The sequence below is a fragment of the Schistosoma haematobium genome, chromosome 5 (genome assembly GCF_000699445.3).
Source record: "Schistosoma haematobium chromosome 5, whole genome shotgun sequence".
Lineage (NCBI taxonomy): Eukaryota > Metazoa > Platyhelminthes > Trematoda > Strigeidida > Schistosomatidae > Schistosoma > Schistosoma haematobium.
Window position 1 is genome coordinate 15,735,115 of NC_067200.1, and position 18,286 is coordinate 15,753,400.

The window sequence follows — 18,286 nt, forward strand, 5'->3', positions numbered from 1 at the left end:
GATTATTTTTACATCCTAATCAATCCTGACAGGTTGGTATCTGACAAAGTCTTGGCACAAATTCTAAAAGTTCAGTGGACTTCTAACTTATGACTGTGAAACCTGGCTATTAAAAGTAAAGAATATTTGTAAGTTACTACTGGTATTCAATCGTCAGTGTCTTCGAAGCATCGCTCGTGTATGTTTGACACACAGAGTAAGTGGTGCCTGGGTCAGGAATAGGGTACTAGGTAAGGATGGCAAACCGACTGATGAGGTAGTAAATCTTCATCAACCACCGCCTACCTCGATGAGAGATGTTATCTGTGTAAGACTAAGCTGGAAGAAAGCTAGAGGCGGCCAGACCAAAACATGACACCAGTCCATGAAGTTATCGACGACTGGACTGAACCACGTCAATCGAGTGTAGACTACTTGGTTGGCGTCTGCATGATTAACGTAACCAACGGTTGGAGACTTTCAGTGACATGGCTCAAAATCGTCTGCAATGGCGCAGGTGTATCTATTCTTTGTCTTCCTCCAAATTATGAGCTTCTAAATTCCTCATAAGAAGACGAACAATGTGGCAGCAGCCTCAGCAGCAGTAGGTCTCAATATACACAAAGGGAAGAGCAAGGTTCTCCGATACAACACAGCATGCACCAATCCGATCACAATTGACGGAGAAGATTTGGAAGATGTAAAAACCTTTACATATTTGGGCAGCATCATTGATGAACAGGGTGGATCTGATGCAGATGTGAAGGCGCGGATCGGCAAAGCAAGAGCAGCATATTTACAACTGAAGAACATCTGGAACTCAAAGCAACTGTCAACCAACACCAAGGTCAGGATTTTCAATACAAATGTCAAGACAGTTCTACTGTATGGGGCAGAAACCTGGAGAACTACGAAAGCCATCATGCAGAAAATACAGGTGTTTATTAACAGTTGTCTACGCAAAATACTTCGGATCCGTTGGCCAGACACTATTAGCAACAACGTACTGTGGGAAAGAACAAACCAGATCCCAGTGGAGGAGGAAATTAGGAAGAAGCGCTGGAAGTGGATAGGACACACATTGAGGAAAGCACCCAACTGAGTCACAAGACAAGCCCTCACATGGAATCCTCAAGGCCAAAGGAAAAGAGGAAGACCAAAGAACACATTACGCCGAGAAATGGAAATAGACATGAAAAAAATGAACAAGAATTGGATGGAACTAGAAAAGAAGGCCCAGGACAGAGTGGGTTGGAGAATGCTGGTCGGCGGCCTATGCTCCATTAGGAGTAACAGGCGTAAGTAGGTAAATTACTCATAACTTTTCTTGTTTCCATTTCAATAATTTAAATTTACTTGAATCACATCACCGATGCTTAACATTTTCAATCACCATTGATAATGTTACCACTTCTGTTATTCTGCAATTTGGCCTGACAATTTAATCTCGCCATTCTAATGGAGTATGGAAACTTGAGCCATTGTAATGACGCACCATGAACTAAGTGACCTCTGATTGACTGACTAATGGAAATTAGATGAAAGACGTTTTGTAACGCGCAATAGACTTTACGAGTTCCTTAGTTGCCTAATTGATTTTTCCATAAATATTAACAGCAAGTGTATGTTTAAGGAGAAAAAAACTATATTTGTATCTAGTCTCTTCAAAGAATTTCAAGTCGAGAAACAATGAATGAATTTTGCAATCTTCAGATGTTTGAAATCACTGGAAGCTCGTGCCTGACCGTTTCTGCTACCCTGGCGTGGTAGTCGGGCTTCCCTATCGTGATCTTAGTATGGTTCTTCACTTAACCTCAACTCGAGAAAACCGAGAGTGGACGAGATACATCCTCCATGTATCTGCCGACCTGATTTCTAGTCCTCGTGAACTGAAAGGTGTAGGCATAGCACTAGGTACGAAGGCAGAACAAGCACTATTAGAGTGGATCCCCGTCAACAGTCGTCTATGTACTGTTCGGCTAAACGGCTCCGTAAGAACTCAGAAGGATACAGACACACTTCGTTGCCTTTTCGTCGTTCCTGCCTACGCTCCCACTGACTGCAGCTCGAATAAAGTGAAAGATGAATTTTACAGAAAGCTTTCTGAACTTCTTCAGAAAGCTAAACGCTCAGACATAGTACTCGTAGGGGGTGACTTTAATACCCAAGTAGGTAGCTTAAACCAAGCAGAAAGACATTTTGGTGGATATTTTAGTATTCCGGCTCAGTGAACAGAAAATGGTGATCGTCTGCTGCAACTGTGCTCAGATGATCGTTTATTTTTGGCAAACACAAATTTTAAGCATAAGGAGAGACATCGTCTAACATGGAGACCCCATGCACCAAACCAACGATGGACTCAAATAGACCACATTGCCATCAGTCATCGTTGGAGAGGGTCGGTAGGAGATTGTCGCTCATTCTGGAGTACCTGCTTGGACTCCGACCATGCCCTAATACGGGCACGCATCTGCTTGCGCCTCACTGGACGCAAAAAAGCCACATTAAAAAGACCCATTAGAACTGAGCTGAGTAACGAGAAAACAAAAATAGGTTCCAAGAACAACTGAGTTCACAATTAGGTAGTTGTGAAGACGAGGCTGACCCAGATGTTGCTTGGAAGGGCATACAATCAGCTGTGGAAACAGCAGTGATATCTGTTAATGATTTAAATCAATGGATTTCTTCTAGGTCTGTTGCAATGATGGATTCTCGTAAACTCATCCCATCAGGCTCTGAAAATGATGAAGAGCGAAAGCAAATCAGATCTAGGTTAACCAAACGTCCAACGAACGACCGTAAGCAGTGGTGGGCAACGAAAGCAAAAGAGATGGAAAAGGCGGTAGCGGATGTAGGTAACACAAGACAGCTCTTCAGATTCATAAAAGAAACAGGAACTAAAAAGTCAAGTGTAAGTGAGACTATCTCAGAAAAAACGACACTCTTATCTGCTCCCAGTCCAGACGTTTAGAACGATGGGTGGAACATTTTAGAGAGTAACTCTGCTGGCCTTCAGCTACCCTACAAATACCCACCATTCCCAGACCGAGTGAATGGAATATTGAAGTAGGTCTCCCGACTCCAGCTGAAGTTCAAAATTCTGTAGCTAATCTGAAAAGAGTAAGGGCAGCTGGTCCAGATGGATTGGCTCCAGAGGTCATTAGGTATGGTGGTCTATTTTTAGCGATTAACTTAACTTTACAGCTGAGAAACGTGGCCATTCAGAGTAGAAAATACTTGTAAGTTACTAATATTTGATCACAGATGCCTTAGAAATATTGCCAACATCTGCTGGGATCATCACGTAAGTAATAGTGAGGTTAGACGCAGGGTATTAGGAAATGATGGTAAATCAGTTGATGAGGTTATGAATCTTCACCGACTGAGATGGTTGAGCCACATGTTACGTATGCCTGAACACCGATTACCAAGACGCGCAATGCTAACCAGTGTTCGGAATGGTTGGAAGAAAGTTAGGGGCGACCAAACCAAAGCGTGGCATCAATGCTTGATTTCACGAACTTCTAGTCTTAGCCATGTTGGTAGATACAGACTACTTGGTTGGGGTCCGCGTGACTATCGTAACCAAATGGTTGGAGAATTTTGGTGACATGGCTCAGAATCGATCACAATGGCGTCGGTGTATACACTCTCTGTCTTCCCTTAAACTAAGAGATTAAGATCGCTTCATATCTTTCTTTCTACGAACCAATTCTTTCTTCTTGTACTATATCTCTATATGCAATCTTTCTCTTATATATTACCACCTTTGACCTAACCACTGCTATGAATCCGGTGTTTGTCTTGCTGTGCTAATGAGGTGTGGCAACTTGGACTGATTCATTTATGTGCTTGGTCCAACATTGTGGCTGACTGCCGACTGACTGTTTATTTGGACAACAGCGAGTTGCAGATACCTGTTTAGAACTGGAAATTCATTAGCCCCATGGCAATTTTTTTCAAATCGTTTGATAGCTATAAATTCTTTATTCATTTTGCGTGAGTGGTTTTTTCTAATCTCAATAACATAACAAACGTCTACGCAATAACAAATAATGTGATGAAGATTTATGATTATTATTATTAATCACTATGAAAGAAAAATAAACATTAAACATACATGGTATAAGCGATAAGAATGTTGATCTTCTACCGGTATACTGAATTCCTCCATGCATAAACGTGTCGCTTCGTATGCATTAGTGTGTCTACTTGGTAATATAATCAGCTTACTAGAATGATCTTTTCCATTATCATTTGATCGCCATACACGTATCACTGACAAATGGTCCGTATGAGTATTATTATTACTACCAGAATTTAAGCCTGAATATTTGACACTATCAGATAAATTATGTTGATTTTGGTGAAGAACGGTAATATAGTCACTGACTGTAGCAGCAACATTACTACCAGATATTAATGATTTGTCCAGCATTATTAAATCCGGCTGTGATGACGATCTTTGCAGTGGTGGTGTTGGTGGGAAGTAATTATGATTGGCTGTTTTTGCACTACTGCTGAATGTGTTATTGGATGGATGTTGTTCGTACGGTCGACATAAATCATTGCTATTATTACTTCGATTATCGATGGTGGTAGGATCTTTAAGTGAATGTGACCAACGTGACTGGGAAATGGATGACTAGATGGTTGAAACATTAAAGAATAAGACAACAACAACTAAGAACAAACCATTTATCACGGTATTGCTAGATTACGATAATGTAATACCAAGTTATCCATGTGAAGTGAATTAAAATAATATACACACATATTTAAAAACATACATAAAATGTTTTGAAGCAAAAAATGCCACTCAAACACATGTTCATACTTTCAACTTGAAGCCATATTTCATTTTCATTAAGTCCAATTCATGGTATTAAAACCTCTGTTTAAGCCAAAGTAACTGGAGTAGGGTTTAAACCTGTGACCTAATGGTTAAGGGTTGAGTTCTCAGAGCATTTCACAACAGTGGATAAAGTGCAGACAAACATACTGATTATGTAAATACATATTCACTTACAAAAACACATTACGAACCACCATGATTTTCAAACTTGACATTCGTAATTAACTAACGTCTCTATATGAATCATTCATGTTCTGTTGAAACCTCTTCTAGCCCTTTTTAGCATGTGTAAACTCCATCATGCTTTGATGTTTCGAAACATTCAATGAATAAATCTAGACTTATGAGGAAAATTTAATTATCTTTAAGTCTGTTCACTGAGAGTAATGATTCAGCTTTAAAAGTTTAAGATAGGGATTGCTCTATTTGCTTCTTAGTCATTAGTACAGAAAAATCTTAAACGTTAAGAAAAGTAGTTATAACTTCAATACACAGTGAGTAATAGATTTTCAAAACTGAAGATTATTTTCAAAAATAATTTACCTGTTTACTACTGTCAGTTATTGATGTCTTATAAAACACTTGACTATCTTCATGAGGATGTGATAATCGAGTCGGTGATGTATCTGCACTGTGAGAAGAACGACCCGATGTAACATGTGAAGGTTGAAAGTTTCGACCACGTCTTCCAATTGAATTGTTACCCGGATAAGTAGAGAGAGTACTGACCGTAGAAAGGGAGCATGGTGTTGGCATTTTCGGTAGTGTTACAGTTGAAGAAGACTGTTGTTGTTGAGGGTAATTTGACTTCTTAAGAAGATCATCAGGTATGCTTATACTAGTTGGTCTATACATGAATACAAAAAATATCTTGGTTGTCATCGTTATGGTCCAAAAATGTACGACAAATCATTAGGCTATACAATCTTAAAGAATGACACTTTATAATTCAGAAATAATCGTTTATAACGTGTATATATATACTAAATTATAGTTAATACAATACATAAAGGATATAATTACCCTTCGGTCTAAGCGGTTGGCAAAATAGAGAAACCAATGGTGAAAGATAACTGTGAAGAGAATCCTACTACTATTATTACTCCTAATACTGATACTTATCACATCATTCAAATTAGTCGGTGGTTTTGGGACTTTAACTCATCTCACTATTACTCAAACTTCAAATTGATGAACACCACCACTTGTTTCTTACATACAAAACGATGGACCTTAATAATTAAAACCAATCAATTTAAGCAGTTAGATCTTTTTCTACTTATTTCGGGTTTTGCAATTAAATAGTATCATGCACACGAATAAGCACGTAATGTATGACTTGAAGCTGGATATACAAGATTGTAAATGGTAGGGGTTTAGTGATTAAAGCACTAACGCTTCAACTAAAAGTATGTAGGTTCGTAACCCAACCTCGATTATTACGATTGAAAGGTCGAGTAGTAAGTATCACTAGCTCTGACACAAATAATGTGTCTGAAATTCAAATAAATAAATTGATATTTGGTGGACAAGTAACACTATTACTGTTATTCATTCATTCTTAGTAGTTTTATAATGACATTACAAAAACAAATGTACTAATTGCTTTTCTTTGAAGTATATACACATCGCAGTTAATGTAGTGAAAGATTATATGCTGTTGAAATATCCTCGGTTAACTAATTCACTGAACTACATTTTTATCATGTGTATAAACATTATTGCTAACTAATAACTTTTGTTGACATTGTTGTTTTATTATTTTCTTCATTAAACTCGTACATCCTATTATTCACATGAATCACGGAAATTCAGTAAGCTTTGTGTCTCTTGGTTTAATGGTTGATTTTTCATTAGATCAGTTCGATTACTTGGTAGGTTTATTACTATGCATAAGTTCCTAAAGACCAACACATACCAAGCTTTTAGGCTAAAAACGTTGATCATCCACTAATTATCAAACATAATCAACGCAATCCAGTATTCGATGTTTGTCTGGAAAAGTAGAATGAATGCACATAAATCAATAAATATTTTATGTGAACATAAAACTATTTTGTTTGAATAGATACTTGACATATAGTAAGTATGTAGTGTAAATGAATGTACGTGAGTGATCGAATCAAACTTCATTTAACTAGGTCATTATAATGATAGACGATATTGGCATAACGCAGGTTAATAACTCCATAGTATGTCAGATATGGCTGGTGGTTTTAAGTCGTTACCGCGTGTAGACTGTTGTTGACTACGGAAGTAGATGAAAAAAGGGTAGAAGTGATCGGTTTAGGATATGAGGAGTTATGTAATGAAAGATAAGACTACTATACCTTTTGATTCATCATGCCTAAGTAGTTAATGATTGAGAGATTATGCAATCTAATAACTGGAAATGTTATCGAATATCCACCCAAATAGTAACCGCTATCAATCTTGTACTAGCTTTCTAAGATGTTTTTTACAAAAGTTATAATGAACATTTTTAATTGAACGAAATTCATATCGGTTTCCTTTCCTAATTGAATTATATCATACAATAAATATTATTTTGGTCCACTTATTTATCGATTATATGACAATATTCTTGTTTTTTCATATTATCATTTCATGTTTCAATGGCCTATTGTAACGAAATATCTAGGCGTTTGAGATAAAAGTTATACACATTGATTTCGCCTTCACTAGTACAAGCATTAGTCTAGTAGTTTCATTATTTGGAGAACTACGAAAGCCATCATCCAGAAGATACAAGTGTTTATTATTAATAGCTATCTACGCAAAATACTTCGGATCCGTTGGCCAGACACTATCAGCAACAACCTACTGTAGGAGAGAACAATCCAGATCCCAGCGGAGGAAGAAGCGCTGGAAGTGGATAGGAAACACATTGAGGAAAGCACCCAACTGGATCACAAGACAAGCCTTCACATGGAATCCTCAAGGCCAAAGGACAAGAGGAAGACTAAAGAACACATTACGCCGGGAAATGGAGACAGATATGAGAAAAATGAACAAAAGTTGGATAGAATTGGAAAGGAAGGCCCAGGACAGAGTGAGTTGGAGAATGCTGGTCGGTGGCCTACGCTACATTGGGAGTAACGGGCGTAAGTAAGTAAGTTACGAACAGTAACCAACTTACAAAACTGTGTTAACATGCATTTGAAGAATTAATCTCACTTAAATGACAACTATTGTGAAAAAATGTGATGTATAAAATAGTAAATGCATGCAAAAATGATGGTAGTTAAATTTGAAAAAAGTAGATGCAACAAACATCGGAAGGTAATAAAGCAGATCTCAGAATACGTTGAATTCAACAGTATTCTCCGAATACTGTATAGATGCATGCAATATTTCGTTTAAATATTTATCTGAATATATACGTACGTGGATAGTTCCAATGACTGGAGATTTTTTGGATGACGAAAATATTCCGGTTCATTGGTAGAAGTATACGGTAATAGCGCACAGATAGTTACAAGAGGCCTGATTACATTCATTAAAATTGATGAACACCAAATTGTTAGAGAGATAAAACCCAGTGAAAAACAAGTAGATGATATCCAAAATTTTTGAAAAGTATAATAAAACAGATAATCCTATACATTTTTAGCTAGGAATGTTGACGATGTTTAGGACCTGATGGTATCCCAAACATCCTTTTTAAAAAGTGTGATGACGTTCTATGTTATCCGTTCACGACTATATTTAACAGATCTTTCTCATCTAATCTCATACCGAAAATATGGAGAAAGATAAATATAATTCCTGTACCCAAGAAAGCATCTGGTGATAAGAGTGTAAAATTTAGACTTATTGCAATAACTTCACCCTTCCTCAAAACAATGGAAAAATTATTAATACTTCCACTTCAGCCTGAGATAAAAGAGCATATTGACCCATATCAGTTTGCTTACAGACGCAGAAGCACTTTAGATGTTGTTGCTGTTCTGCATCACACCATACTGTTCAACTTAGAAAAGGGTAAGAAGTATGTTCGATGTGCTTTTCTGGACTATACTCCAACTTTTGATTCTATACCAAGACAACGTTTACTTAACAAGTTGATCAGCATCAACACTGACAGCTGGATAACCAACTGGCTATGTTGCTACCTCTCTGGAAGGGAACAGTACATTGTGTTTGGAGGAAAGTGTTCAGAGTCTCTACTGTCTCATGAAGGTGTACCACAAGGAGCTGCTCTGTCACCTCTTCTCTTTTTTTCTGCATGATCTGCCATCTTCCACAGAAAACACTTTTGTGAAATATGCGGATGACCCCCCTGTATGTATGCCTATCTCTTCCTCTTTACATCCCATAGAAATGAATGAGTTTTTGTCTCGTATTGATTATTGGTCTATTGGTAATGGTCTCATACCTAATCCGTCTAAATACCAAGCTGTTAACTTTAGCATGAGACATGAACGGAATCTAAACACCATTTTGAGATTCCATAATGTTTGTACCATCCGAGACTCTTTGATAAACACAATGTCGAAGGTCAATTATCTTGGTGTCACCTTTTCCACTGATCTGTCTTGGTCTTCCCACGTTTTATTGTTATCGAAGAAGGTTTTCCGTCTGACCTACTACATAGAGATTGCATGCTCTAGCGATTACTCGTCATTTACTCTTACAATTTGTCAATTCTTGCATATTACCTATTATACTTTACTGTTCTCCATTATTCTTTCCCGGGCTTTTGAGAAAAGACTTTGCTGTATTGCGGAGAGTGATGAAGGCAGTTAGCAAGATGTGTGGTGAATCTTTCGAGGTCATAATTAATATGGTTGTGGATAGAAATTTAAAATCATGCAAACTCCTGGCAGGTGTTATTTTATCAGATACTAGCCATCCCCCTCACTCTTATCTTTCTCCTTGTATATCTTCTAGTAGAACGAGACGTAATTACATTAAAATCCATGCACGCAAGCAAAAGTATAAAAGTTCTATAATACCTTACCTAGCAAATATACTCTGTGACGAACAGGTTGTTAGAGTTAACCTAGTCAATAACCTGCATTCTTAACATGTCCTTAATTTTAAAAGTTGTACAGTTATTCGGCTTTTTTTTAAAAAACTTTTTTATTTTTTTGTATTTGTTACTGTTTTTGTTGTTGTTGCGTAAGTAACTTGTTGAAATACCCTGTGCTGAGAATTATATATTGTACCAAAATATAATATTGAATAAAGCCATTAATAATAATAATAATAATAATAATAATAATAATAATAATAATAATAATAATAATGATAATAATAATAATAATAATAATAATATGAACACAACTCAAAACCTAATCACTCTGGATAATACGTCAATATTACCAGGGTAGGTTTAAGGTAAGAACAAACTGTTTTTGAACACACAAAGGGGATTTGAATTTTCGTATGGTTAAGGCTTCAATAAATCTTAGTATGCGCCTTTTTACACCTTTATACAACACCACAAAAGCCGAGTTTAGATAAATCTTATGACCTGTTTCAATTATATGTATAGCAATATAGGATGATGGATGTTTATCCTCTGCTCTTATTGGGTCACCTGATTGTATTTGTTTCTGCAGCCATTTGGATACATGTTCACTCACCCTGATGTTGAGATCACGATGTGTGACCACACACACGTTTAAATTGGTAAACACAGTGGTATGTGACACAATCGTTTTCATGTCTTTTAGGTTTTGAATGAAGCATGCACCTTGTTCTTTCTTTGATAATGAGCTTTACTGTGCAATACGTTTTACTGATGACTGATTTAAGTCTTTGTTTCAATAAAGGGCTATTTGAATCACCTCTGAACAGCAATGTGATAATATATCGAGGAAGGTCCAACAATTTCAACAAATAAGTGTAAAATATAGGTTTAATTTGATCGTGAAGAAAATTGAGTACTACATAACTAACTTGTGTTATCCTACACGCTAAAGACATCTCAATATGATTGTATAAGCACAGAATAGATTTGATTGCTAAATATAATATATTCTTTGATAATTTCGGTTTGATTATTATGCTGCAGAAGTCGAGATAAGTTTGCTGAGCGAAACAGTGGTCATAAAGTATTTTTCTTTTGTTTGTCCCTTACCCCTACTAACTACGATCTGTACACATCACTTGTACCCATATATGTTCGAGGTAGTCTTTGGAATAATAATTTTTATTAATTGAATTGCATGTCATTTCAAGTGTCCGCGGTATTGACTTCATTGCTTAATATTCTTCTAACTGTCATTCTTATAGTGTTTTGTTTGTGGACACTGAGTTTTATTGTTTGTGTAAACAAATTTCTAAGTTGACGAATTCACCGACCAGTCAATCATAAGTAATGTCGAACCTGACACGTGTACATCGATCCAAGTTGCTACACCCTATTAGCACAGCGAGACGAAATTGTCAAGATAAATCCCAAAGTAGTACATATAGTAACAGCATTGACGGCGGTTGAAAAGATTTAGCATTTTAGATAGGATTTGGGAAAAGAATATGGACTAGTGGGATAAAAAATTCATAAGGTAATTTAGAAAGTTACAATTTAAGAGAAGACGAAGAGTGAATGTGCCTGTTCCATCACAAACCATTTTGATCCATGTCACCCAAAGTCTCTAACCATCGGTTACAATAATCACGCGGACGCTAATCAAGTAGTCTGTACCTACCCACATGGCTCAGTTCAATAGTCAACGTCTTCATGGACTGATCCCATGTCTTCGTTTGTCCCTATTCTACCTCTAACAACACTAGAGATCCTATTGTTCACTAATTCACCAATTGTGTGCTCGAAATCAGCCAGTCAGCTATAACGTAGGACCAGGCAAATATATGCATCGGTCCAAGTTGCCATACCGCATTAGCACAACAAGATGAACACCGGATTCATAGAAGTAGTTAATTCAATGATGGTAATATATAAAAGAAAGATTGCATATAAGGATATAGTACAGGAAGAAAGAATTAGTACGTAGAGAGATATGTCGGTCGTAAAGAGAGAGGATTAAGTGGGAAACACTACAAATTAAGACCTGTATGTATCCATGATTTCTTTCTGAAATTGCTTACACGACTACCTTACTGAGAGATTACCAAAAACTACTAGCGTCTCCTCCGTTTTGTCAAACTGGTTTGCTGCGACAAGTGATGTTCTATTAAGTTCAATAATAGGGACCTCTCTTTGTCCTCTTCACTAACAGATTAACGGGTACTCCTTCTCATCGATGTTTTTACAAACATTTCCACGATTTAAAGATAATTCCAACTTATCAATAAAATGTAAAACTGTTGTATGGACACATTGAACAGCTATCGTCACCATTAGACCGATGGTGTTTGTGTGTGTATGTACTTATTCTCATTTATCTGTTTCGATATTTCCATTAAATTGAAAGCTATGTCATTGAGTTGAAATCCCTCATTTTTCTTATTTATGACACTTAGAAATTTTGTCATAATAAATCACCAAAAATAATGTCCACACAAACCTCAGTGACTATTATTTTCACTTCCAATCAATTTATGATATTTCTCGACCATCATACCATGTCATCACGGATGTAACTACTTTACTCTCTATAAATAATTGATTTCATAGTCCACGGTTACTTTCCACCATTAGAGCATTCAGTAATCCATTTCAAAATTAGTAAATACATGACTCTTGTGAAATTAGGCAAATAATATGATTTATTCGACCTTATCTTTACATTACATTAGTCGATTAAGTGTTGAATCTAGCATACCAAGGTCAAAATCATTGAAACGTCGTATTCGATAATTAACATTAAACATCCTTCGCAATTCAAATAAAGTTGTATTTATATGGTTTTCCGTGTATTTCAATGCCTATTTACTGTGGTAAACTTACAGGATTGCAATGGTATTTCACAAAGTGTGTACTGTGAAAAAGTGGTACATGTAATATTAACAACTTCCAACTTCTAGTAAATTTATCAAATCGTGTAACATCACTGAAAGGATTAATTTAATAATAAGCACCAAACTAAACGTTTAAAACAAACACAAGGACGAGACATATTCACACTCAATCCACAGAAGATCAGATGATTCAACTCTTTCTGTTTCAAATCATCTATTTTCCAGGTGTAGAACATAAGTCAAAAGTTTCATAAGAAATGGAAAAATTAAACATTGCATCAGCCATTCACAATGATAAAAACACACATACTAACTATAAGTACAACGGAGAGATGACAACAGAAAACAGAGGATACGGTTCATAAATCACAAGATCTATGCACACATGAACAAAGGAAGTAATAGAGGGACACGTCGCCAAACCATACTGAGCATATAATACCCTTCCTCTCGACGTCCGTGTATTATAACTTACTTACTCATGCCTGTTACTGTTGTGAGCTTATAGGCCTCCGACTAAGAATCTCGGAGCAACTCTTTTCAGGCTCCTCTTTCAGGTTGTCCCTAAGCGCGATTCACTCTCTTGATATCTACCTGCAAATGTCCTCTGGTATGCTTCTTTTCCTTTTCCTTCGAGGATTCCATATTGAGCCTTGCCCTTTGATGGTTTCCTCAATGTGTATCCTACCCACCTCCAACACTGTTTCCTGATTTTCCTCTCAGTAGACATCCGAATTGTTCTCTATCACAGTCGATTATTGCTAACGGTTTCTGTCCAATGGATCTGTAGTATTTTGCATAGTCACCTGCACCTTTTGGCAATGATGGTAGTAGTTCTCCACAATCCAACTCCGCACAGTAGAACTGTTTAGACGTTGTTGTTGTTGAAATTATGACTTTGGTGTTGTGTGACAGATATTCAATTATAGGAACGTTCACCTGTTTTGGTAATTCATACCCTCATGTTCTGCATCAGATACTCCATATTCTTCGAATATGCTGTTCAGGCACGTAAACGCTTCCGCTTCTTCCAGAGCCTTACCACCAAATGTGATTTGATTGGTGCTCGCTGTGTTGTATTTCAGGATCTTGCTTTTCCCTTGTGAATGTTGAAGCCTACTGTTGTGGAAGTTACTGTCATACTGAATATCTTCACCTGTATTTGTTGCTGTCGATGGGATAGGAGGGTCAAGTCATCTTCAAAGTCCAAGTTGTCCAGCTCCACTCAAGTTGTTCACTGTATTCTGTGCTTCTGAGTTGTAGAGGTCTCAATAATTGAGTCTACAACCAGCAGAAAGCGAAAAGGCAAAGTAGGCAACCGTGTTTGATACCTGTAGATTTTAAGTCAATAAGTGAGTCTTCTGATAGGGATTCAAAATACATGAACTTCAGGTCTCGTAACAAGTGTTGACTTCAAAACTTTGGGTTGAAACTTAATGGTTCAGCCACATTTTTAACTTCAGTCACTTGATGATAAAGTCGAAATTGCAAATCAGACATGTAGAACTTCTTGGTTTCCAATAATTTTTCATCTCATAGTTACATTGTAATAAAAGTTATCCTTAAATTTGAATATGTAAGATGAACTTAAAGAACTACAAATCTAATATGAAGTTTGCTTTATTGTCTACAAAATAAAACAAATTTTGCTTGTGGTTAAAAGTAGCAATGGAATTATTTGGGAAAGAAACCACCGTCACATAATACAGTTAATATATACAATAGATCCAACCCAACAATTCAGAGAGAACTACTAGTAACAAGAAGCAAAAAGTAAATGGAGAAAATACCATATACAATAAATAAATTCACAACTTACAAACTATGCATTTTTAGTCGACAAATTTCATTATTACCATTGTGATTATTCAATGTGATGTTTGATGATGGTGTAGATTTGTTCACGTGGTTTTTTACATCGTCAACAATTTGATAAGCATTTATTGTTTCACTGATCGGCCTCATCGAAGTTTGAGCAGTATGTGTCGTATTTAAAGAGTTAATAGCTTGATAATACTCTGTTGGAAAAAAGTATACATAATAGGAGAAACATATAATTAAGTCCTACATCAAATGTGTTCCTTACAAGTTATGACCAGTTATTGATACATATGCGAAATGTCAATTTCAAATAAGTCAACAGATTGAACTAATTATTGTGATTTACCCACACACACAAACACATACATAAACAGTGACATAAAAACCATTTTAGTAGACCATCAAATCATACTTAATAATAACATTTTGATTGTTAGGCATTTTGCTGAAGAGATTTGTTTCACTATGTTTTGAATTCGGTGGCCTCCTGTAGCTGGAATGTCAAGTGATGACTTTTCCAACGGAACTCGGGTGAAATACCTAGCGATTAAAAATGTGGAGTAACATATTATCGGATACAACGTATAGAAAATCAAAATCCACTGATAAGAACTACGTTTCACGACAATACTCAGTATGACTGCTACGACTTCGACGAAGCCGACAACAACAAATTCTGTTACTAGCTTAACAAAATTTTGTGACGTATGAAAAAATTAATATGGAATCTTAAATTTATCCAGCTATTCATAAAATGAATGGGAACATTTCACAGATTAATTTTTTATTTGATATGAATTTTTGTTCAAATTTAACAGCAATTTTTCGAGTTTAGGAAAGATATTAAACCCATAAATTTAAATAAACGTATAGGAAAATAACCATAATATTGGGAAACATGAGTATATAACTTTACATTTATTAACATACACAAATGTGTTTGCTACTGAGAACGTTTTAAAAATATCAGGAAAAATACTCAGTTAATTTTTTTACTTAACAGTACTTTAACGCAGATATATTTTGGAACAGTTTGGAAATCAAAGCCATATTAAATGTTTATAAACTTAGTGTTTCGCCATATTATCAAATGAAGACTTTACAAACTAGCAAATTTGTAGTTTGTATCTGAAAGTCTGAATTTCTAATTACGTTTGCTAGAAGCCGAAAAATCTGACGATAATGAGCTACCAAACATTATTTCAAGCACAAAAGATCGTTAACCTGGTTATTGAAAGCTGTCAGACAGGTCGACAATTTTATGAATTTCGATTATTAATTCGCACACACTTCTAAATATTAACATACCAGCATGAAGTGAGTCAACCAACGACAATATACTGAATTTTGTATTTGGAACAGAACTTTGCATTTCATCGGAGAAAGAAAATATTCTCAAACTAGTGAGACTCTAAAAAGTTATCATAAATACGTTAGCTGTTAAGAACTATAAGTTGAGCAAACATGAAGCAGTATGGTTTAAAAGGCATAAAGCGATATACAACCACAACAACAAGTATCACATCTTTGTCTGTCTCGCAATGGATATCTAACTTATTCTCATGTTAAATGTCAACGCGCGTCTCCGTAAATAGGTGTTTAAAATTTTGTAGCATGGAAGCTAATATCAGTTCATTATCCATCAAGTGATTAGCGACGACTGTGGCTTAATGGTCAGAGCTTCCGACTTTAAACCGTTGAGACGTAGGTTCGTAGCCAGCCATATCTTCTTCGATTAGGAAGATTGAATATTGTCACTAGTCTATACACCCGAAAAAGGAATTCGAAAGTCGATGAGATGAAAAAAACCTATTGCCATACATCTACAACAATTCAACAGAAAGGTAGAGATTTACTTGGTTTCTAGTTTACGCATTTATTGAAAAGTAATGCATGGAAAATTGAACTGTAACAGGTGATTTTACTTACGAACTGGATTAAAAATAACTAACAAACGGAGGTTGAAAGTAACACTGATGACTGACGATAATGTAGATGATTTGGAATGATCTAGCATAGTATCATTGTCTATACCGGTTGAATAATGTGTAGTCGAAGGAGACAATGATCCACTGGTACCAGATACTAGTTTGGTATTTGATCTAGTCTTAATATCCACTGGACAACATGCGCTTATCATTGAATTAATTAATTGTATGACATCAGATGGTTTTAAATGTTCTACTGAACGACCATTCACTGATAATAATTGGTCAGCCCGACGTATTTGATTATGTACAAATGAAAAATTAGGAAGTACACATGTTGTTGATGATGGTGGATAGCTTGAGTCGCATGGTGATGATAACAATAATGAAGATGGATTAGTGGGATATTTTTGGTTTGTGTGCTCATCACAGCTTGCTTCAGAATTATTGTTTGAGACTAAACTATATACCTTGAGTGCGCAATCAGAAAATAAACGGTAAAAATATTTAACGATAAAAACGTACAGAAGTGTTGATTATATACTGCTTAAAATAAACGGTGGGTAACACATATTGAGAAATAGTTTGAGGATGTACTGATGCATTTACTTAGAAGACACAGATGCTGTCATTTAACAATAGACATGAAAAACACTATTATTTTTCCTATCTGTACATTGGATGAAAGATGTACACAATAAGATTATACCCTAACAAATAAATACAGACCAAATAACTTTCAGTAAGCAAGAAAATCTCTCCATCAAGCACAATCACGATGGGCACAACAGAAAAAAACTTGTCAAAATGCAATTTGTATTTAGTCTGAAATCCAATGTTCACTAATGAACTGAGAGAACAGTGAAGGTGAAAATCTAAATATCAATGTACAGCTTTGGACTATTTAGTTGCTACCGTATTAAACAAACCGTTGATAAAGCTTATGCTATTGCGCTTTACCCTAATCACCAGAAATTTTTCAGTCTTAAATACCAAAAAGAACAAAGCGAAAGGCGAAGAGTATAGAAGGATTACTTCGAAGGTTAAGTCTCCGGCGGTAAGACCCTTTGAAGAACGGAGCTAACACATTAAAAACCTCCCATGTAAAGGTCGTGCACGACCGACCTCGAGCAGTTGTCCCTTGGGCTCTGCGGTCACGCTTCCAGCACGTTAAGGCCAACATTAATCCAATTTCCTTTTCAGGTTCCTCAGTAAATATCCTTCCACGGTGTGGGTAGCCGGGAAGTGATATCAGCCCTCATACCCGTAACAGCACACGAGACCAAGTTGGTCACATTCAAATCCTTCCTACACCTCCTAATACCTTTCTTATCTCCATGACTAACTGAAGTTTCCCACAGGATCATGGGCGAACTTGAGATTCTAAAAACCTAAGGAAAAGAATATAAAGATTAGCAGAAATTTTGGGAGTTTTGCAATAAGGTTGGAAAAGTATGGTCGAACGTATAATATATTCTTACAGTTTTACAAAGAGAGTTGATTGTCGAAGTATTTTCCGTATTTTGCCCTGATGATAGGGAATTCCTAAAGGAATTATAAGGAACTCGAAGAAATTTTGAAGATGAATATTACACCCGTTTTATTATTAAGTTAACCAGAAATGTGATCAAGTAACTTTCGGATGTCAAGTTGAGTTTCATTTCTTTTTCATACCTTCGGTTCGTCGATTTTGTCCTAAACTTACACTCTATAACATGTATTTCTTATAATGTTGCGAACTGAAACAACAATTCTGATCTATACAAATAAGTACCCAGTCCAACATTTTGCTATGATTGACTAAGTTTGTAGGACGTTTAAACGTTTTACT

General features: G+C 36.1%; 1 protein-coding gene across 3 annotated transcripts in view; it reads right to left on the minus strand.

Annotated features, from left to right (window-relative positions):
* Positions 1–18,286, minus strand: part of RAPGEF2_2 (Rap guanine nucleotide exchange factor 2) — a 126,431-nt gene that overhangs the window by 68,904 nt on the left and 39,241 nt on the right. Inside the window, exons 12-16 of one of the 3 annotated variants that reach the window (XM_051217570.1) lie at positions 16,457–16,925; positions 14,526–14,724; positions 8,222–8,320; positions 5,378–5,681; positions 4,100–4,624 (exon numbers count right to left, since the gene is read on the minus strand). In XM_051217570.1, the coding sequence (XP_051064986.1) occupies positions 4,100–4,624; positions 5,378–5,681; positions 8,222–8,320; positions 14,526–14,724; positions 16,457–16,925 (1,596 nt within the window). Of the gene's footprint in view, positions 1–4,099; positions 4,625–5,377; positions 10,014–14,525; positions 14,725–15,835; positions 15,939–16,456 lie in introns of those variants that run through there. The other 2 variants (XM_051217572.1, XM_051217571.1) reach the window with 2 other exon arrangements.